At 41.8% G+C, this 23,679-nt stretch overlaps 1 protein-coding gene across 6 annotated transcripts in view; it reads left to right on the top strand.

Moving 5' to 3' along the window:
* Positions 1–22,850, top strand: part of DCX (doublecortin) — a 114,919-nt gene extending 92,069 nt beyond the window's left edge. For 4 of the 6 annotated variants that reach the window (XM_032837101.1, XM_032837100.1, XM_032837102.1 and 1 more), the window contains exons 6-7: positions 10,542–10,639; positions 20,548–22,850. In XM_032837101.1, the coding sequence (XP_032692992.1) occupies positions 10,542–10,639; positions 20,548–20,604 (155 nt within the window). In that variant the 3' untranslated portion in view covers positions 20,605–22,850. The remainder of the gene's footprint in view (positions 1–10,541; positions 10,640–20,547) is intronic. The other 2 variants (XM_032837104.1, XM_032837105.1) reach the window with 2 other exon arrangements.
* Positions 22,851–23,679: the final 829 nt, after the last annotated feature.

Raw genomic sequence — 23,679 nt, 5'->3', positions numbered from 1 at the left:
AATCAAACTCTGTATACTTTATTCTCTTTGAGTTCAATTCCCACTCCTGCCAATACTGAGGGCACCCCAAATGGAATCTGTCTGTTGCTAAGCCCTACACGTCAGTTAAGGAAGGATTTGGTTGTCTATACAATATTGCTAGAAGGAGCTCTCATTCTCTCTGGGCAGAGCTGATGGACTTTTAGAATCCAAGTCCCATTAGCCATGTCTGTCTTTAAAATAGGACAGGGAACTGTGGTAAGCAGATCAAATCTGAGCCCAGAGGTCTCCTTTGGGGGGTTTGAAGAAAGCTTGTATAGTACCCCCATTTGGATTAACCCAGGAGTTGCCATTTTGGTGGGCAAAAAGACAAGCCCAGCCTGAGAGCTGCAGGAAGACCTTTCTGGGGCATCTCTTGCTGTTTCCATTTCAGCCATGAACGTGTTAACTTTTCCTTTTTTGCAACTACCCCCAATTGAACTCAATTGAATTAAAAGGACAAATTAGCTAGTTGCTGGGAAGAAATCCTTTCTTTTTCTTTCTTTCTCCCCCCCCCACCTTTTTTTTTCTGAAGGAGCCTCCAAGGAAGCTAATTATCAACGCTGGTAGGCTGAGAGAATTGTAATGTGATAATTAGTTCGTTGTTGTTCAGCAGTAAGTCATTGTTGCAGCAATTCAATATTCCCCACCCTCCTTCCCCCAACCTATGCATACCTAGTCCTGAAAGTCAAATCTTCCCTATTCCCAAAGCCCCAAGGAAGAATGGATTCACTACCAAAATATACAGCCTTTGTAAGGGGAGGTCAAGGGACACAAAACAGCGGTGAAGCAGCGGGGTTGGGGGGAGGTGTCCATGGGACAATTGTATCCAGGAGTATTTCTCTTCTGAATCCAGGAGGCTGCTTTGAGTTGCCTAAAGAGGGACCTGGCTGTTCTGCCCTTCCTGAATGTGTCCATCTGGATCAACTCTGTCCAGTAGAAATATAATGTGAGCCTTGTAGATCATTTACAATTTTCTAATAACCAGAGTTAAAAAGGTCAAAGAAACAGGTGAAATCTGTTTTGATAATATATTTTATTCAACTCAATATATCCAAAATATTATCATTTCAACATGCAATCGAAGTAAAAAAAAAAAATCTAAGGAGATATTTTCCATTCTTTAAAATCAGGTTGTATCTTATACTGAGCACACATCTCAATTCTGGCTAGTCCTGCTTCAGATGCTCAAAAGCAACATGTGACTAGTAGCTGGTGTACTAGACAGCACAATAAATTTCCTCTCTAAGAGAGGTTCAAGGTAATAATCTTCGACATAGATGAGATGCTCTGCACTTTGCAAAATACTTCCAAGTCCATCACCTCCGCTGTCACACATAATAGCACCATGAATGAGGTTGGGAAAGGAAAATTAGACTGGGAGACTAAGATGGAAAGATGTTCAGTATCTTGTAGTCTTCTCAATGCCATGCAGCCACTTGGTACCCAAGAGCTAGAGTCCAGCTGTCCTGACTTCCAGGCAGGCAATCCTCACACTGTCCTTAAGGCAAGGTATGGAAATTCCAGAGTAGTAAATAGAAAGGTCTCTGTTGGCTAGTCCTTGCTTCTCTGCTTCCCTTCCACCTTCCTTCACCTCCAGGCAAGGGATGTGGGGAAGCTGGGGAGTGGAGTGGGCTCGGTGTCACTCTTTTTGCTGCATCGAGCATAGCTATAAGGAATTAGGCAGCTCTGTTTCCAGTGCCTGGTCCTAGATTTCCATCACCTCCCCTATTGTCACTCTAAGAGGAAGTGGTGCCCTTGGCAAAACTGTGGGAAGAGACAAGTGTCCCTTGCCTCTCACCCACTCTGATTCTTTCTAAAACCACAGTTTATGTCTAGTTTCAGTGAAAGAACTGCCTTATGTCTAAGGCAATATTTCCATCATCGTTGGAGAACCACTTAGGAAATTGTTGAAGCAAGCAATATAATGGGGGTCTCTGAGCACACTGTGGGGCATGGTAAGTGGTGGTGTCGACCCATCTCCCTATAGTAGGGGTTCTATCAACCTGCTACAGTCTGGGACTTGTGTTTAAATACGACTGAATCTCTAGAGTTTGGGTGGGATACCTAGTAGTGCTAGGTGCTACAGGGAAAAGGAGTAAGACAAATTCCCTGTCACTAAGAATTGGGGAACCAGGAGATATATAAATTTGATAAAAAATTTACTTACAAATATTTATATAGTTCTTGTGAGCCAAGCAACTGTTCTCACCACTTGATATGTATTAGCCAATTTAATCTTTACAACAACCTTGCGAGGTAGGCACAATTACCCCCATTTTGCAGCTGAAAAAGCTAGAGCACATGAAAGCTAAGTAACCTGCCCAAGACCATACAGCTAATTGGTGGGAGAGCTGGGGTTTGAACCCAGGCAATCTGGCTCCACCGTCCACAGTTTAACCATTGCACCATGGTGCTGAGTGGGAATTAATAGTAATGATTTGTTTAAGTGCCCAGTGAATGGGAGATGAGGACAGTAAATGCTAAGGGAAGTCTTCCTGGAAAAACTGGGGCTTGTAGGAGGGTTATTTCAATTGATAAGGAAATGGATTATTTCTGACAGGTGTGAAAAGCACAAACAAAAGAGCAGGGAAGGTGATAAATATAGCATATGATGGCATAGGGAGGCGGCTGTTAAATCTACATCTTTAGCCCCAACCTTCCTTCTGGATGTTAATCCCATGAATGCCTTCCAGACAATCCTACTTACACGTACCAAATACAATGTGTCTAAAAACCAAAAACATTTCCTCCCCCAACTCCCTGCCTGACAGTAGAATCAATTCTATTCTGTTCCCTGGGTTCAACGTCTTCACGTTATCTTAGATTCTTCCTATGTTTTACTCCTTCAAGTCCACCATACGCTCCTGTTGTGGAACCTTTGAAACATCTCCACATCACTCACACAGAATTCCTTCCTTTCCCTCATCACCTGACACCAGGGTTACTCCACAGACTCCGAAGTAGCATCTCTATTTTAAATCTCGGTCCCTTGATGCATCTGGTGTGGTGCCACCATATTCTCACCCTAAAATGCATTCCCATCATGTGACACCTCCCCCTCCCCCCACTGCTGCAGAGCCTTCAGTGGCTGCACACAGCATGCATGGATCACCTCCATTGTAATGGCTGAGAGAGTAAAAAGACAAATGCAGGAGGCTGAGTGCAAGGACAATGTTTTCGGGATAATTAAAATGCAACAAAATGCAGAAACTAAAAAGTAATGGGCTTCACTTGGAAAAATTTGAGTCCTCTAATGCCTGACTTGCCAGCCAAAGAAAGTCTTCCGTCCGTAGAGATTGATGAATCATCCCTTGTAAAAGGGGGTTTCCTTACTCAGTGCCTATAGGTTGCATAATTATTCATGTCCTTCCATTTCTAGTTGTGGCAGTATTAAGAAAAGAAGATATCATTATGAAGCCTTTTCTATGAGCTAAGGCACTTAGCTAAGGATTTCATGTATAGTATGCCGTGTAATCCTCAAAACAACAACGATTGAGTTAAGCAGTCTTTTCATTCAAACGTTACAGATGTGGCAATGGGGACCTACAGAGGTTAGGGAACACCCGAGATCACACATATCCGTGCTGAGCCATGATTTAGAACCTTGACTGACTCCAAAAGCATGTGTTCTTTTTGCAGATTAAGAGCTGTGCTGTGTTTTCTAGTTTCTACCCCATGAAAACAGTAGTGAGCATAGACAGCAGGCTTGCTCCGCCAGAAACATGCTCTCAGCAAAACTACCTTCAACAGGAAACAAATGTTGTCAGCATTATCAACTCAGAGAAAACAATCCTGGCACTCCAGCAGCCTCCTTACAGATGTCCTCTTCTTGCGGGACATTGATCTGTGTCAAAATATTGCAGGAATGGGTGTCCATATTTGTTTTGCAAATTTTTCTCTCCTGATTTAGAAGATTCAAAGCTGCATGCTGCCCAAGACTCTATAAGAAATAGATTTAGAATTCCACTTACAGCTCCCGAAGTGACGGTATCTCACAACCTATGACTTAATTTGGCCTGAGAACCAGCCCTCTGCTGGGATCCGTGAGGAACTATTCCTGTGCCCTCAGTTCTGGGCATCCCTTGTGGATGGGTCTGGGGATAGGGGCACAATTTTTCCACTGAGAAGGAACAATTAGCCAAACCAGTCCAGACACCCATACCAAGGGTGTTTTTGGAATGAATGTGTAAAAACCACAGGCTCTGTCTCTTGGCCTTGTTCGAAGTAAGTAGAAACCACCTTGGTTCTACTTGGATGGCTTTCCAGAAAAACTCCCTGTATATGTAGGGAGAAAACAGGGTATGTTTGAACTGGAAAAAAAGAACATTTAGAGCATCTCAATATGAGGAAAATGAGGAAGTGGCTGAATTATGTATTGAAATCTCCTTCTGCAAGGCATTAGGGAATGCGAGCAGACAAGACAGAGAACCAATCACTACAAGGTCGCAGAGGGAGGCATATGATGTAGAAACCCCAGAGGCCATCATCCATTGAAGATAAGCAATTTTTCCCCTTTAAGCAAGTCCTACTCTCTCTGAACCTCTATATTCTTGTGATTAAAAGGAGACCACTAATTCCTGGCCATCATTTCTTGGGTTTATCAGGAGAATCATGTGAACTCATATTCATATGGTAAAATGGTTTGAAAACAATTGTAGAACTACAACCGCAATTGTTAAGACAGCTCTTAAATTATTGTCATGGCTTTTTTTTTTTTTTAGAGTGGGGTTATTTTTAGTGAGCAATGTTTCAAAATTACATCCAACCAAAACCAATAGGCTTGATTTTGAGTTGAGGTCAAGTGTTGGGATTAGAATAGGAGGAAAAGCCAGAGCTAAGTGAATGAGCATTATCTATTTGGTCTCCTGGCAAAGGTTAGGTAAAAAGCAGATGCCAAGCACCGCCCCCCTTTCTTTTCTGTGCCACTCCGGCCATCCAAACTTGAATCCATAAAGTATAATGACTTGTCTAACTTGCTGCCCAGACAGTTCTATAATTGCCACACCTGGACTACTTACACCCACCTTACACACAGCTGCATCCCAATTTCCAGGGATCAATTCAGCCTCCAAACAAGGGAATCCATAGTCTAGGAGCTCAGGATCAACTCTGCTTGGCTGGTGACCATACTCTGTCCTTGGCTGCCCATGCCAGAAATTAGACTCTCTCCTCGTTCTTTGGGAACTAACTCAACCCGTCTTATTCCTCACTCCTGGGAACCCATTTTCTACCATACACGTAAATCTCTGTGAATAGGTACATCAGCCTAGTTACCTGACCAGCCATCTTTTGTTTGGGTTCATCCTGCTCCATTCTGAGAGAGCCAAGGTTTTGAAGATGACCACTGGGGCAAGGACAGACATAATGATTCAGAGAAGCTAGGGAGACAAGACTGTATGCCAAGCCAAGCCTGGCCATTGTGCTGCATAGTTGAGGGGCTGCAGCTGAAGGGAGTAATGATGTGACGTGTGGTGTGACAGAAGTTACATGCCATGCTGGCTGTTCTGTCTGCTACTGTTTCATGACATTGTCTATCATACCCAGTCCTTTTGGCAAATAAAAGAAATTTCTTGCTAAATACTTCCTAATCTTTTTTTTAAATTATTATTATGTTATGTCGGTTACCATACAGTACGCCATTGAATTTTGATGTAGTGTTCCATAATTCATTGTTTGCATATAACACCCAGTGATCCATGCAATATGTGCCCTCCTTAATACCCATCACCGGGCTCACCCATCCCCCCACCCCCCCTCCTCTAAAACCCTCAGTTTGATTCCCAGAGTCTATAGTCTCTCATGGTCTGTCTCCCCCTTTGATTCCCCACCCCCCTTCATTTTTCCCTTCCTTCTCCTAATGTCCTCCTTTCTGATCTAAACTAGGTAAGTAGAATAAAATATGGTAGATGTATGTAAGCTCTGGTGTCTATTTCTACCTTGTCCTATTCCTCTCTTTTTTCTCTACCACAACTTTTCTGCCCCCTTCTTTCCTCCCTCAGAAAGTTGTCATAGGACATAGGAAGGAGTCCCAGAATCAATTCATTTATAAAAGCAAGAGTGGTGGAGCAAAAACCAAAACCAAACCGAAACACACGTAGGATTTGGAATCAGAGAGATGTGTGTTCAAATCTTGACTTTACTATCTCCAACTAGAACAAGCCTCTCTTTCCTCATTGGAAATGAAAATACAACTAAAAGAGACTGTATTTTTGGGGGGGGTGGGTGTGTGCATGCACAGTGAGTGCTGGCCTATCAGACACTGTATAAGTGCTAAATATTATCTTGTGTTTTATTGATAAGATTCATAATATGGCCTAGGAGACTGAGAAGTCCTCGATGTACCTTGTTATATATAGAAAAAACTGCCCTATACAATGAGAAAAAAAAAGGAAATAAAAGTGACCACAGTGAGAGAAGACAGTAGTTCTGAGCAGGGAAAGGAGAAAGATAAGTCAAAGGGGGCAAAGTCTCCTTGGGTGCATCCCCAAATTGCAGCTGAGAATCAGAAGCTCAGAGACAAGAGCTGAGGGTATTTAGTAAAGAAGAATGAAGGACAATAACAGATGTCAAGGAGTGGTGTTATTTCTGGCCACTGTCTCAATGAACTGTCATGGCCGTCCATGTGGATTGGCCAGTGTCAGACTGTGCACAGTTTTTCAGACCCTATTTGCACTTTTTTCCTGCTCCTTCTCTTACTTGACATTTATATGAATTGGCTTTAGAGTCCATATCAAATAGCACTCTCCCAGGTATTTTTTCCCACGTGTGAATGTATTTTTAATCTAGTCTGTAAACATAGGGACTCTTTCAGCTTGTGAAGACTTACATCTGCTTGTGTGTGTCTGTCTACATTCTCTCATGTCTTCATGTCCATCTTTGGGTTTTAGTCTATCAGGACGTCTGGTGGGGTGAAAGAAGTCTGGGCAAGTGTTTGCATTTTCCAACACTGAAGTGAGTGGCAGTTAAGGTATTAAGAAACTGATTTTCAAAATGCTTGGTGAATGTGGATGACAAAATAAAGACTTTTATTATAGGTAGTTTAAGATTAATTAGTCGGGGAGTGGCAGAGAATCAACATAGACACATACACAGAGACTAGACAGAGAGGTATTGATAACATATGGATTTATGTATTACCTCTAAAGTGTTTGAGGGAGAGAGTTTCCAAAAATATTGAGAAAAGTACTGGAAGTTGCACAAGAACCTGTCTGTGCAGGTCTATGGCCAACAAGTGGGTGGAAATTCCCTTACAGACATGCTTGTGGTTCACAATTTTCTCCATTTTGGCAAGACCAGTGGGCTCACCCTCAGTTAGATAAGAGTGTAGGTGAAAAAGATCATTTTTACATGGAGAGTATGGCCACCACCACTGTGTAGCATGGCTGACAAATGCTGGGGACCTACAATCCGTTGTTGCCAAAGGATACGTCGATCCCACGGAACCAAATGCCAGAACTTACCTGGGGATGCCCACATCTGTGAGACCATGGTTGAGGTCAGGGCTCTTTGGGAAGACTTGCATTATGTCAGCTCAGACCGATCTCCAAGATTGTTCTTTATCTTGTATACTACAGGTCAGGTCCTGCTAGGGAGGCCTTCAGGCACTGTAGGTGGCCCCGCAACTCCTTATTTTTCCTGTAATGGACTACTGTACCCCACTGTAGCTCCACACACTCTTGCCTTTTCCACAGCGCTTCCTTCATTCACCAGAAAGCCTAGTGCCCTGGCCAAGCCTAGCACCCAATATCTCCATGATGGTTGGCACAGATCACCTTCTTCTTGGCATGGCTTATCAGTGCATGCACATAACACTCTAAGCTTATTTCTCCTCTAGATCTCTATCTTCTGCCTTGTCCCTTCTCTCTCTCTCCATTGCTTTAAGTCATCATCCCCTCTCACCTGGACTCATTCAATGTCTTCTTTAAAAAAAATTATTTTAAATAAGAATTTAAAGAGAGTGGGGGAGGGGCAGAGGGAGAGAGAGAATCCCAAGTACGCTCCACGCCCAGTGTGGAGCCCAATGCCAAAATCAAGAGGAAGACGCTTAACTGACTGAGCCACTCAGGGGCCCCTGGACTAGTGCATTGTCTTCTAACCAGTCTCTTTGTTTCTACCCTTACCTGAGCCCATCCCACTCGACCCCAACTTTATCACAGTAACCGGAGTAGTAGTTTTAAAATGCAAAATTGGGAGTAGCACTCTCAGATTTCTTTCACAAGTGAAACTCAAACAGAAGGCCCCACAAAAGGGCCCCACAGCCCAAGTCATCTCCCATCTCATGTCCTGGAACTCACTATTGGCACCTTGTTTTTGAGCTATTTTAAGCTATTTGTACTCTATAAATGTACAGTATTCTTTTACACTCGCATGTCCTTTCCCCTACTGGTACAATCTTAAAGGCTAGAATACCCTTTCTGGAAAAAAAAAATAGAATACCCTTTCTGCCCTTTGCCTAAGGAGTTCCAATTCATCTTTTCATAATGGCTTTATTGAGATACAATTCACATGAGAATTGACTCCTTTAGAATGTACAGTTCAATGGATTTTAGTTTAGCCATAGAGTTGTGCAGTGGTCACCACAATTGCCAAAACACCTTTATCCCTCTAAAATAAACTCTGTACTTAGTAGCAGACACTTTTAATTTCTCCCCAACTACCCACTTCAACCCTGGCTGGCCCCTGGCATCCATTAATCTACTTTCTGTCTCCACAGATTTTTCTCCCATTATTCCAGAGTCATCTTTCAAGGTTTTTGTTTTTTTTTTCAGGCATTACCTCTTCCTGTGTGCCTCCCAGTCCCCTGATTTCAAAGCCTCTTCCCTGGGGTCTAATAATCCCCCTGCGTGGGTCTGCTGTAGTACTTAGCCCACCATATTCTTGCTTGGGTCACTACAGGAAGTGAGTTACTCATCTCTGAAACCCCAATGTCTAATACTTGGCCTGGTTTAGAGAAAGCACCCTGTAACCACTGGCTAAATGAATGAATGACTTTCAGGAAGGCCTGAGAGGGAGAAAGACCTCTCCGTAAGTGGGTGAGAGAGGCATTCACTAATACACAGTTCAAGCCAGACAGTGGATACCTATGTGCCCAGTTTTTAGCTTACTTGCACTTGGATAGACTTAGCAAACTCCCCACTGTGTGTCTTCCATCTCTACAGTTGATACACAGGTTCCGGAACCTAAGGAAAACATTATCCTATGTGGAGGAGAGGAACTATATATCCTCAGGAAATATTCACGATACAATAGTTTAAGTGACATTCTCAGGCCATCCTCCTGCTTAACTTTCAGAATTTTCTATTCTATCTCTCTCTTTCTGCCCTTCCTTCTTGTTTCTCTCCTCCTCTCCCTCTGCCCCCACATGCTTTGGGATATTTTTTAAAAATCCCTTTATTTTTAAAGATTGTTTCAGAATATCTCTGATTAACAATGTTGGTCTTTAGATTAAAAAAAAATAACATGAGGTGTCTAAACACGAATCCATTCAAAAGCTGTTTAATTGTTTCATTTCCATGCCCTGCATTTTTTTTTTCACATGATTAGATCTTGAAAAAGCTCATTAGCAAAGGGAATATAAAAACAACTTGCAAACACAATGGAATATCAAAATGTTACATACTTAACCATCTCTCTTCCAGCCTTTTGTTGGCCTAGAGAGAAATGGGGGTGCACCCTGACTCTGGCCATGGCTGTCTGCCTTCCTCAGTCTCTGTGCCTTTCTCCTGGTTTCAAACTTCCTCATTCTTTTCTTCTCCTAACCTCTTATCCCCCTCTTCCTCATCTCCCTTCTCCACTCCTGATCTCTTTCTCTCCCTCGTTTTTTATTCCCTCCTCTGCCCATCTTGGTCTACAGGCCTTTAGAGTCTCACACAATTTCTTTTCTATTCTTCTTCCTGAGTAGTTCCCTTTCTTTTTCCTTTCCTTCTGTTCTTTTCAGCCAGGATGAGGCAGGGAAGAGAGAGTGGGGCCCGGTGGGTGGGGGAGGTGGGGGGAGGTGAGCAGGGAAAGAGAGAGTGGGGAGAGACTGACCATGGGGCTGTCTTGTACCTGCCACATCAGCTGCTACCAGAGGGGATGTATCCCTGGTCTCAGTCACCCATTGTCCCTTCCCCTTTAAGGTAAGGCACAGAACCTCTTTTGCCTCACTTTTTTTCTGCCTTGTAACATTGAAACAAAATCATGTGTTCCCAGACTACCTCTTGGAGATGGTGTTAGGGTCAAATTTGGGAATGAATATATGAGAAAGATTTGAAAAGTACCAGAGCCCTGTAATTGGAAGCACTCAGGGGAGAGGTGGGAGGATTACAGCCCTGCACTGCTGCAGGATCTAATTAACTGAGGATTGTAGTTCTGGCCTTTCTGAGGAATGTGTTTCTTCTCACCTTTGTTCAGCTCATCAAATCACTTGGTTGTCTGTGTACCTTGCCTGAATGTTCTTAGTGTCTTTGGAGGGGAAGGAAAACTGGTTCCTTTGTATGCTGTTGATTCTTATCCCTTCCTTTTCTCTTGCCTCGGGCTAGCAAACGGGACCTCCAGCAGCCAGCTCTCTACCCCCAAGTCTAAACAGTCACCCATCTCCACGCCCACCAGTCCTGGCAGCCTCCGGAAGCACAAGGTATTATGTCTCTTATACCTTACTAAACCTCTTTGCACTCCAACTTCTTTGAGTGGCTGGGTGAGGGTCTGCTCAGCCAGCTACTTTAGCAATGCGTCAAGGCCAAAATTTCCCTTCCTCTGGTCCTTGAGCTCGAAGCTCTGGGAATCACAGCAGGGCCCAAAGTTCCAGTCAGTTTCATTTATTCCTCTGACTGCCCACCCTCACATTTACCTATTTCCAGTTACACTTACCCAAAAGGAAGAGGTAACAAAGGTCCCAAATACCCATTCTGAGTTCATGGAGTCCCCAAATGATGTCTCAAAAGATGAGCTAAGTGCTTTTCACTCCAATTCAGAGGCACAGAAAAGAGGAGATTGAGGGCAATTTATGTCACCAGGCACCAGTCGGTAAAAGGGACAAAGACAGCAGTTAAAGAAAATTAGCACTGAGTGACTCCCTTTAGATTTGCTGGACATCAAGATATGAACAGACCCAAGTTTCCCTCTGTATGCTTCATTCCCAGGCAGACTCTGGATCAGTGCTGAGGAGAGGGAACATATACACCGTGTTGGCCCTGCCTGGGCACAGTTGACACCTCCAAGTCATCCCAAATCAATATCCTGCTAAAATAAGGGAAGTTTGTAAACTCATTAGCCCCACTTTTCAAGCAGATTCCCACCCAGGAATCTCTTCTGTATAGAAAATCTGGAGTGGGAGTGGTCACAGCCTTGAACCTCATCCCTGAGGCCACATGAACGTGGTTTCTGCTCCGACAGCCACACTCTGGAGCAGCTTCCTCTAGAATTCTTTTGTCTTCTCCCTGCTCATAAGATTCAATATGAGATGGAAAAAGGCAAAAGGCCATGAGTGTGGCCAGTTCCATCATGGAACCACTGATGTTCAGAGCTGAAAGAGATTTTAGATAGAGATAAATTACTCTCATTTGATTCTCTCGATCATCTTGTGAGGTTGACCTTTTGCAGGTGAGGAAATGAAGCTCCAGGAGGGTTAAGTGACTAGGGTGACATTGCTAGGTGGTGGTAGACATAGGACTGGCGCTCAGGTTACCGCCACCAGTATACCTGAGCTAGTTCATGTTAGCTCATGAGAGCTGATTGTGCACATCCCTTCCCTGTTCCCTGTTCAGTGACGCCATGTTGGTACCTAGAACTCAGCCGTGATGGGAATATTTGCATCACAGAAATCAGCACACACTACACACGAAGGCTGTTGTTTTTTCTCCCACAAAGTCAGTTGTTAAACATGTAATAGGACACTACGGCCCAACGTCCATTTTCATTTCTCTACATTAGGATTTTATTTCTTGGTTAATCTGACCATTACCTGTTTCACTATCCCTACTTCCTGTTCCATTCCTGTAATGTTTCAGTTTCTGGCACTGACCCTGACCAGAACCTTCTAATTGTCCAGCTCAGCTATTTGGTTTCCCCAAAGGACGATCTGCTGCACTGTTTGTATGGCTAGTGTTACCTAGAGGTTGTAGCATGGATGAAAACTACTCAGTTATTTTTCTGGGCAAAGCTTGTTAATATGGACACTCCAAGATGGGGAGTAACCTAGTTCAGCTGTTCAACTCTCTAGCAGAAGCTGCTGTGTCTTTGCCCTATGCATTTGTGTCCTTGCTGTCCTTCTGAGAAGACTGATCTTCCCCAGCACCTTTCATTGGCACCTTCCTAAAAGAATGGGGCAGTTGGGCCTTTATTTGGCCTGCTTTCTTGAGTCGTTCAGCTTCACAGTTGACATGTTCAGTTCATTTAGGCTGAGGACCCATTGTCCATAAGCCTGTTGAGGTGAGTGCTGGCATTGTTAACTGTTTCTCCTGGTTGGGTTTGCAAACTTTGTGTGGGTGTTCCATTTTCTTTTGACTCAGTTCTACAAACCAATTTAACCACTGAAGAACAAGCTATAGGTGGCGGCACTGTCAGAGCCTCACTGTGGGATTTCCAGTGTATACTTTTATTTTTTAAATGACTCTTTTTTATGACAGTGAAGCAAATAAACATTATATGATTTCCTATGATTTAAAGCAAATAAGCAAATAAACATTATATGATTTCCTATATGATTTAAAAGCAAACTTTTAAAAGCTATTTGGATTTTGGTACACTTTTTACTAACTTTTTAACTTCTTCCTCTGCTATCATTTTAAATTTATGTAAGATTTGCAGGAAAAATATAAAGAAGTCCTGTATACTCTTTGCACAGATTAACCAGTTGTTTAGATTTTTGCCCCATTTACTTTATTTTTTTGTGTTCTCTCTCTCCACACCACACACACACACACTTCACCATTTTTTTAACCATTTGAGACTAAGTTGAAGACATCATACTCTTTTACCTCTAAATGCTTGCATGTATTTCCTAACAATAAGGATATTTTCAGTCCTAACAATAGCATGATGATCAAAATCAGGAAATTTGCACTGGTAAGACACTATTACATGCTCTACAGCCCATACTCAAACTTTATCAATTGCCCCAGTAACATCCTTTTTCTGGTCCAGTATCCAATCCAGAACCACACATCATCTGTGGTTTTTATATCTTTTTGGTCTTCTTTAATCTAGAAAAGTTCTTCAGTCTTTCTTTTTGATGGTGCATTATAGAAATGGAGAGTACAGCCCAGTTCTTTGGTAGAATGTCCTTTGATTTAGATGTGTCTGATGTTTCCTTGTGGTTAAGTCCATATGATACCTTTGGAGTGGAATTGTCATAGAAGTAATGTCGTGTCTCTCTTAGTGTATCCAATCCAGAGGCAACAGCCTCATACTTAACCCTACTAATGATGCAGGGTGAAATGTTTTTTCTGAGTAAGCTAAAAATTTCATGACCTTAGCTTAGTCCTCCTGGGCCTCAGGACTCAGCTTCTTGCTCCTCCTTTTACATAGTTACCTGAGCTTTAGTTAGCACCATCAAGGTCCTTGGGCAGTGGGCCTAAGCAGTTCTCATTTGAACTCCAATCCAAGTGGACCTGAAAGGTGTGAGTCATGGTGGAGACAGGAAGCAGGTGGCCAAGGCCATGACTTTCCTCCTGCGCAATTGGAAACAAACTTGAAGTCCCAGCATCCCTTTGGTAACTTTTGATGGCTGTGGCAGGGCCCTAAGCTGTAATCAGCCTCTTGGCTTCCCCTCTTAAGCAGCTCATGGAGAATCTTCTTTAATGCAGCTGTGAGGGGGTTAGCCAAAGTCCGCATACTCAAGTGCTACAATATGGACACAAAGTAAGTCCTTGGATAGTTAATGAGAACAACATTGTGCATTTCCATACTGCTTTATCCTTTTGCACATTTTCCTATTTACCCTTGTGATAACACTGTGACAGAGATAAGGCAGGTGGCATTTCCATTTTAGAAATGAGGAAAAGGGGGTCCCGGGGGCAAAGACAACCCTAGTATGGTTCAACAATTTGGAGAAGGTAGCACATTAAAGATGTTTGAAAAGCCTAGAAATAGGGAAACCTTTTTGTTTATTTAAAAATGTTTTCTAGATCAGTGATTACACTCATGCCTTTAATGTGGAGGCATTTGGCTTGCAAAGTTATCCAGAGATCGGAGGGAAATATATTGGACATATTATTTGAAAATATAACTAACATTATTTAAATACACATTTTCCTCTATGTTTCTAGACCTTTTTTCTGTTGTCCTGTAAGTGCTTGGAGAGACAGTTTGATGAATAAAGCAGGGTCTTGATCCTTAAATCACAGACACCATTCTAAGTGGATTTTGGTAGTGTAATCAAGAATGGACAAAAGGGTGGGAAAGTCCTCTGCCTGGGGGACGGTGGGAGATGGGGAAAGTGTTGCAGACTAGGTGACATTTAAGTGGGGCATTAAAGCCTGGGTAGGCTTTTGATGGCTGGTGAAGAGAATGGGCATTCCATCATTAAAAAAATAATAATAATAAATCAACAAGAACAAAGCCACACCATCAGAAAAGTGCAGGGCACATTTGGGAAAAAGCAAACCCAAACCAGAAGCCAGGTTTCTCAAAACTCCTCTCTGACTTCCTTTGGACTATAAGCTCCTTGGACCAGAAACCAAGATTTTGTTTTCTCTAACGCAATAGTATCGCCAGCACAGCTGTATTTGTTACAAACATTTTGTTCTGTAGGGCTCCAGGGGACTCAGCAAATGAATTTCAGGTGCAAATTATTTGTATTGTTAAGCAATATGTGTGTTTCTGTATTTCTACATATCGATCAACAAAAACACAGAGTTGAGATAATTCCTTTTCCTGAACATTGTTCTACCCACACAAGAAAATATCTTTTGAATATGAAATAAGTGGATGGAGGACAGACTTACAGAAGTTCATTCCCAAGCCTAATCCTATGGATTCCCTCCACAGCCTGACTCTCACTTTATCCATCCCAAGTCATAGCACCTACAGGAGCAGTTTCCTTCTGATTCTACCCCTAGGCCTTCCTCTGAAATATAAGTCTGACATAATCTTCTCCTATAATTATTTCCACCAGCCAACCAACCACAATGAAGGTTCTGTTACATGAATAATCAAGAGCAAGGGTGAATGCTGAAACCCAGGGTTCAGTGTGGTGGGACTCAAAGTGGCCTCCATAATGAAAAGACCCTTAAAATTCCCAAGGAGTTCATGAACTTGGTAGTGTCTAGCTCATTTCTCTTGCTTTGGTCTAACTAATAAAAAGCAAAATGCAATGATCTGACCTAGAGAATTTTAGAACCAGAAGGAAACTGAAAGATTTTCTAGTCTACATCTTCCCCAACTTACAGATATAGAAGCAAAGACCCTGTAAGGGGACGTTAAATAGTCAGGATAGGCCTGGGATATAGGTCTCCCATACTACATTGCTTCTTGTTGTGTCTTTGTCCTATGCATTTCTGCCCTTATCGTCCTTCTGAGAATTTTGACCTGCCCCAGCACCTTCCACTGGTACCTTCCCAAAGGAATGGGGCAGCTTGGGACTTTATTTGGCCTGCTCTCTTGAGTTGTTCAGCTTTTTCTCCCCCTGTTATTAGTATAGGCTCTCCAGCTCTCTTTTGATTACTATCTGCATAATAAGTCTTTTTTCATCCTTTTGCTTTCAACCTATGTGTGTCTTTAAATTATGTCTCTTTCAGGCAGCAGAGAGCTGGATCATGGTTTTTGTTTGTTTGTTTGTTTGTTTGTTTTTTGTTTTTAAAATTCATTCTGCTAACCTCTACCTTTTAATTTGGTTGCTTAATCTATTTATGTTTAATGTAATTACTGGTAAGGTAGAAATTACATCTGCCATTTTGTTATTTTCTACATGTCTTGTGTTTTTTGGTTCCCTTATTCTTCAATTTTTGCTCTTTTTTGTGTTAGATGTTTTTTCTAATGTACCATTTTAATCTCCTTTTTTTTTTTAAATGAATTTTGAGTTATGTTTGTGGCTGCCCTGGAGAGTACAATTGACATCTTAGTGCAATCTATTTTGGAATAATATCAACTTAATTTCAATTGAATATAAAAATATTTACTATAGTATGGATTTGACCCTCCTCCCTTCCCCTCCTTTTGGGCTCCTATTAACATACAAATTACCTCTTTATGCATAATAAGACCATCAGCACCCGTATATAATTACCATTCCACGCAGTTGTCTTTTCAACTGGATAATAGAAGAAAAGAGTTACAAAAATAAACTTGTGTCTTTTGTATTTACCTCTGTATTTACCTTTACCAAGTGTTCTTTCTTTCTTATGCAGATTTGAATTACTGTCCATTGTCCTTTCATTTCCCTCCTGAAAGCTTTTCTTTAGTATTTCTTGTATATGTCTGCTAGCAATGAATGCCCTGTCTTTGTTTATCGGAGAATGTCTTGTTTTCTCCTTCATTCTTGAAAGATAATTTTACTAAATTTCCTTAAATGCCTTGATCCAATAAGGCTCCCTGCCTTGGCTTAGATGCTGTGTGTGTGGGGGGGGGGTTGTGTGGGTGTGGGTGTGTGTGTGGGCATGTTTCAATGCTCTTTCAGGCAGTTTATAATTTTGCCTTAGCCTTCATTTGCTGCTTGTGCAGGGCCTCAAGGCCAACCAGAGATGAGAGATTGGGACCTTCTTAGGTCTTTTCTCAGAATACACCCAGTCTTGAAAATGTGCCATGTCACAGAGATTCCTGGGAGCATGTGAATATGTTGGAACTTTTCAAAGTCTCCTATGAACATGAATTCTCTAGCTTTTCCTTTTAATGTTTGGAGCAGCTTCATTTGCCCCAACAGTTTCCTCTTCTTTAGGCAGCTGTGATTTTAAACACCTGAAAAGGCGGCTCACAGTGAGTGTGCTCTGCATTAGGTCAAATAAAGAGTCTATGAATGGGAGTTTCCAAGGAGCTACGAAACAGGCCAAATAGTGACAATTCTCTGCGAATGGGGCTTTATTTTTGTGGGGGGGAGTTCTTAATTCATTCTGCACCATCTCACTACTAGTTTGCTGTTTTCCAGATACTGGAATTGGGAGGCTGTTGGCTTTCAAGGCTACCTTGGAGTTGGGGAGAGGGAGAAGGGAAAGAGAATAAGCTAAAGCAATACAAATTTTGGTATTCTTATATTCAGCCATTTTTCTTGAATAAACACTCTTTGGATTGCTGAAAACTTTTGGTTAATTTCCAGAGTTCTGAAAATGTTGGTTTTAACAATTTTTCCAGTGTCACTGTTGGAGCAGATTTTCAAAGAGTCTTTCTTTGCCATTCTGGAAGTCTAGAGCTCGAAGATACTTTTGACTACATTCAATTTTCACTTTATTCAAGTACAAGAGAGGCAAAATCCCTTCAGAGATGTGACCAGATTGTGTACCACTTTGCCTGAGTTCAATTTTACAAGTTTTTATTGAACTTCTATTGTTTCCTCAGCCTTGCACTTCCTGTTTATCAGTTTTATAAGAGATTGTGTTTGGTAGTTTAGAACAAGGGTGCCAAATACTGCTTATGACCTCGTTGTTTGGGGATGGCCCCCCAATATGAAAAAAGAAATGTTTTTTAATATCTTTAAAGAGTTGTAAAACAAAGTGCAAACAAAGAAGACTGCATGACAGAGACCATATGTGACCAGCAAAGAAAGCACAAAATATTTATTATCTAACCTTTTACAAAAAAGTTTGTGAGCCTCTGATTTACCATGAAGGGAAGCCGGGCTGGTGAGAAGTGAGTCTATTTGCTATACTTGCCTTTCTTTTGTTTTTTAATGATTGTAGTCCCTTGAGGGTCCTAAATAACAGTCAAAGAGGTGGAAGAGACTTTACATATCGCCTTTCCAATACTGAATTTTCTTGATGAAGACACCAAGGTTCAAAGACTTGTTCAATGTCACAGTAGTACTAATTCCAGGACCAAAAGCTCAGGTTTCTGAATATACTTTGTTCCTCTTTCCATTGAAGCTGCCTGAAAATTTTCTTACCCCCTCCTTCTAAGCAAAAAAAAAAAAAAAAAAAAGCAAAAATAAATATTTCTTTAAATATCTTAATTTCAAGTAATCTCTATACCCAACATGGGGCTCAAACTCACAACCCCAAAATGAAGAGTCACATCCTCTACCAACTAAGCTACCAGGTGCCCCATAGCAAAAACCATTCTTAGCATTATTAGATAAATAAGTCCCTCTCTTCCCTATTCTTGTTCTTTTTCCTCATCTTCATTTTTTTTCCTCTGACTCATGGAGAAGCTGTATGCTCCAATTATTTGGACAATTCTCTACCTAAGAGAGATTATACCAAGAAGGATCTCTTAAATATCCAGAGTTGACCCTAAATTTTTTGGTTCCCTTTAGTATCTTGCTGATAATGTGAATGATAACAGTGGTTTTCAAACTGCTTCATTTGGAGATGGGTGAGATTCTGCCCCCCCCCCCAAGGTCTGATTCAACTACAACAGCTACACTTGTATTTATTTTATGTATTGGGCTCCCAAACAAAATCTCATTTAAATAGAGGACTTAGAAGGAGAAGAGAGAGAGATATTAAGAGAGAGACAGAGACAGGGATTTGAAAATTGCTGATTTAGATTATGGGTGAAGTATGTCCAAGAGGAATCACAAGTATCTCCAAATACAGCTCTGAGGACAGTGGGGAAAAACCAATGCCATGTCCTCTTTCCATCTCCTCAAGATGTAGACAAGTCTTGGGCAGTATTGGAGCCACGGACTGTAATTCCTGGTGCAAGTAGGCAGATGGGGTACATTTTCTGGGTTAAGCATTTGTTTAGGACCTGGCAGTTCTCTGGGAGCCTGAGATGAACTGACACATATATGCACAACTGATTTTTGACAAGGGTGCTGATTCAATCAAAAGAGGAAAGATAACCTTTTCAATAAGTGGTGCTGGAACATTGAATATCCATAGAACAAAAAAATGACCCCTAACTTAAACCTCATGTCTTATGCAGAAATTAACTCTAAAAAGAAAAAAAGAAATTAACTTAAAAAATGGACAATAGATATAAGTGTAAAAGAGGTAAAAAGGAAACCTAGGAGAAGATCTTGTGATCTTTGGCTAAGCAGAGAGTTCTCAGGTTTGACAACAAAAGTATCATCTATAAAATAAAAAGAATAATAAACTGGACCTCATCAAAATTAAAAACTTTTGCTTTGGCAAAGACCACGCAAAAGGTATGGAAAGACAAGCTACAGAATGGGAGAAAATAGTTGCAAGCCACAGAGTTAGCCAAGGACATACATAGAAGATAAAAACATCTTAAAACTCAACAGTAAGAAAGAAAAAAAAAATTAGAAAATGAACAAAAGACCTGAAGAGGGGTGCCTGAGTGACCCAGTTGGTTAAGTGTCTGACTCTTGATTTTAGCTCAGGTCGGGTCTCAGGATGGCGAGATCGAGCCCCTTGTCAGGCTCCCTCCTCAGCGTAGAGTCTGCTTGAGATTCTCTCCTTCTCCCTGTCCCACCCCTTGCTCATACTCTGTCTCTAAAAACAGAGAAATAAGCAAATAAACAGACAACATGAAAAGTTGTTCAATACCAGTAACCACCAGGAAAATTCAAATTAAAACCATAATGAGATACCACTTAAAACCCCCAAGATTTGATAAATAAAAAGGAGAGAAAACACGAAATACTGGCGAGGATGTAGATAAACTGGATCCCTAATACTTGTCTGATGAGAATGTAAAGAGTACCCCACTCTGGAAAACAATACTGCAGTCTTTACAAACTTAATGTGCAATGGCCGTATGACTCAGCAGTGGTACTCTTGAGCATTTATCCCAGAGAAACGTAAACTTATGTTAATACAAAAACCTGTATAAGAATTTTTAGGGCAAGCTTAAGTTGTAATAGCCCGCAATGCCCTTCGATGGGTGAATAGTTAACCAAACTGTGGCATAATGGCACCATGGAATACTGTCAGCAATATAAAGGAGTGAACCTGCTGACATGTGCAACAACTTGCATGAATCCCTAGAGAATTATGCTAAATGGAAAAGGCCAGTCCTGAAAGGTTACATACGGTATGGTTCCATTTATATAATAGTCTCGGAATGACAAAACTGTAGAGATGGGAAACAGATCATTGGTTGCCATGGGGGGTTTAGATGTGGGAGACGGGGCTCTATAGCTCTAAATGGGGCAGCGTGAGGGAGCCCATTGATGAGGGTACAGGTCTGTATCTCAGCTGTGGCGATGGGCACACAAATACACACGTGGTAAAATTGCATAGAACTATGCACACATTCGTGCAACACAAGTGCATGGAAAATGGCAAGATGTTACCACTGGGGGAAGTTGAGTGAAGGGTACATCAGCACAAGTATTCCTCCTGATACATCAGCTTCCTCTGAATCTGTCATTAGTTCAAAATAAAAATTAGATAAAATACTAATTAAAACAACCCAGTCATCTGATGTTGCCCATTTCAGAGCCCAGTATGTCAAGAAAAGGAGTTAACTTTACCTCTTATCTTCTTACAGGATCTGTACCTGCCTCTGTCCTTGGATGACTCGGACTCACTTGGTGATTCCATGTGAAGACGAGAATGTTCGGAGTCCAGAGTACAAATCCAAGCTCACCGTTACAATAGGGTACTTCTGCTCAAGGGTCCAACAGGGCTATTGGTGCTTTCAAATTTTTATTTGTCGTTGTTGTTACTTTTAAAAACACACTGTAATATGTTGGGTTTATGTTCCTGTGATTTCTCCTCTGGGCCACTGATCCACAGTTACCAATTATAAGAGATAGATCGATTAACCATCCTTCGGGGTAACTTTCCGGGGATGCAAAATGTGCTAGTCCGTGACCTTTCTATTGAAAACTTAGGCGCCTGCGTTATTTCTCCCCCGTCTCACTTTGCTCATACACGACAGTCTTCCTTCTGTAGAGGGTTGTTTACATACATAGCCCTGAAAATGCGTATGTGGGAAAGACACTCTTTGGCAAATCCAAGAGTGACAAACACAAGTGCCCCTTGTCTCCTGATCTCAAGAATGCTGGAAGATCCTGGGAGGGTGGCAAGGCAGCTCCCCAGCCTTGCTCTTCACTCCCGACTGAGCCCCCAGTTTGTCTAGCACCAGTTCTGGCTGTCAAGGGGGAGAAACACCAGCAATTTGTAATTCTGACAGCAGATGCTTAGGACCCCGGTGCAGGGCAAGTGAAAACGAGACTAGGCAGAATTGAGAAACATTGTCGGCGTTTTGGTAGCATTTCTAAAGCACAGCAAATTTCTTGTCTGAGCTCTCCAGTGGGGCAATTTGGAATCAATAAGCAATTAAGGGTTGGCGGTGAGGGACTTCGTATGCCCGATTCCTCTAGGAGGCTGTCTAACATAGCGAGTTATTACACAAACTGTATGGTATCCATCTGTCTCTGTTCTATTGAATGCCTTGTAAACAGCCAACACTGAAAACACTGTGAGAATTTGTTTTCAGGTCTGACACCTTTTGGTCGCTTTTTATAGCAAGAAAACCAATATCCTTTTTATAAAACTTCGTGTCTGTACTTCGGGAGCAAACTCTTCAGGCTCCGTTTTTATAAACTGGTGATTTTTCTTTTGTCTAAAAAACACGTGCAGAAAATTTACCAAAAAAAAAAAAATGCAGAAGAATAACATAGTTTAGAAATCATGCTGTCACTGCCAAACAGAAACCTCCGGGAGGAAACAAAAATGAGTAGCAGAGGCCAATTCAATAGAATCAGTCTTTTGATAACTTTATAACAGTTATGCTTACATTAATAATTTCAACGTGGACCAGACATTCTAATTATATTTTAAGGGAAATGTTACGGCATATTTTCAGCAAGTCTTTTTTATCTGCGATCCTGATATTTCATACTGAAGACACAGAGACCTTTCACTTGTCTTTCACGCTAGAAAGGATTTCTCTTTACTAAGGACTGATCATTCGAAATAGCTCTCAGTCTTTGAGGTACCGGTTCATAACACTGCTTTTTGTCTGTAACCATAGCCCATAACGGCAAAGATGACTAAATTTAAGGGAAAGCCATGCATGCCAGTTCTGTGTTTGCTTTTAGCAGATATGAAGATTTTTTCCCCTTATTTCTTTGTAATTGTTCGGATAGTGTGTGAGGGGCAGCACTCAAAGCCAAGCTGTGGTTTGGTTCCTGAGGGAGTTGCAGTTGTTCCTCCTCTTGAACTGGAATGAGCTTGGGAGGTGTGTGCGTATGTGTGTGTATACCCTCAGTGGCTTCACAACTGGGAGATACTGCAGGATACCCCGGATCCGTGGCAACTTGGTGGCATTGCTGATGTGGAAGGGAACTTGGTGGTGGAAGGGGTAGCTCAGATACCCCTAGACAAGCTTCAGAGGACCTTAGCTACAAGAAATATCTTTGGCTCAAGAAAAGTCCTGATGATAATAATACTGATTCCTGGTTCAATGGGTCACCAAAGAACCCCAAATCATGAGAAACTTTCTTTGCCTCTCTCCTTTATGTGTAGGCCTGTTGGAAACCACGACAGAGCCCATTTTCTTTACTCCCTACTTTCTTCTGGAAGCTCAAGGTTTTTCCTTAGTGCCTCCCAGAACAATTTGTAGTTAATTGGGAAAAACTGGTACTTGGGATGGTGGGGAGGGGGGAAGGGGCAGTATAGAGAGAGTAGCAGGTCTATTTTTAATCTTCAGGCCAGACCCCCAAAGATTCCACTCTCTCCAGATCTCATTTAGCCCAGTTCCTTCCATTTAAGATGAGACAGAGGCTGAGGCCGCTAACAGACAGGCTGGTGAGGAGCAAGACCAGAGGAGGAGTTTAGATTCTCTCCTATCCTGGGCCCTGTGCTACCTTCCTGAGCATTTCCTCGCTGGTGTACTAAATGGACACATTCTCCAGAGAGTGACCTTTGATCCAACAGTCTTCAATCATAAAAGTAGATTTTCCATCTTTCTTTTAATCAATTATAAGAGAACATTTCTGTACTGCCACTTCAGGGGGCTTGGTCTTGTTCCAAAATCTAAGCCTTTAACGATTGCATTTTAAATTAGCCCATTTTCAAAGCAGAAGAAAAAATCATAACTGTGCACCTTCACCCCTGTCATTCATGCTAGATTTTGCCCAATCCGGTTTTACCACTAAAGTTCCATTGTATTACCTTCTGCACACTCAGCAAATATCAAGTCATTCAGCAAGCATCTGCCACCACTCCCCATCCTCCCTTCCTCTCTTACGCACGTGCATGCCCACGCGCGCGTGTACACGCACACACACAATCCATCTGTTGCTTGTTCCTACCTCCTGATTTTTCTCCCTTACAGAAATAGAAATAGGGACAAAGAAGGGGAAAATGTATATATGGGGCTGGGCTGAACAACTTCTTAAGTAGTGTTAACTAGGGGTAAATTGAGAGAAAATTTCCTTTTCTCTTCACTGTTTTGGAAAGGATAGCCATTAGCATGACTGCTTTGTGTCCTTAAGGACTTTAGTTTTAGCCTAGATTGAATCATAGAGCTTTCTAGCTGGAAGGAACCTTAGGATCACATGATCTATTCCAAATTCCTCCTTTTCAGGCCAGGAATGAGATACAGAGGTAATTTCCCCAAGGTCACACAGCTGGCTAGGGGCAGGGCTGGGATTAGAACCCACATCTATTG

This window comes from Lontra canadensis, unplaced genomic scaffold (assembly GCF_010015895.1).
Source record: "Lontra canadensis isolate GAN:19392208 unplaced genomic scaffold, GSC_riverotter_1.0 scaffold96, whole genome shotgun sequence".
NCBI lineage: Eukaryota > Metazoa > Chordata > Mammalia > Carnivora > Mustelidae > Lontra > Lontra canadensis.
The sequence above is the reverse complement of the archived record's forward strand: the minus strand, read 5'-3'. Positions and strand labels throughout refer to the sequence as shown.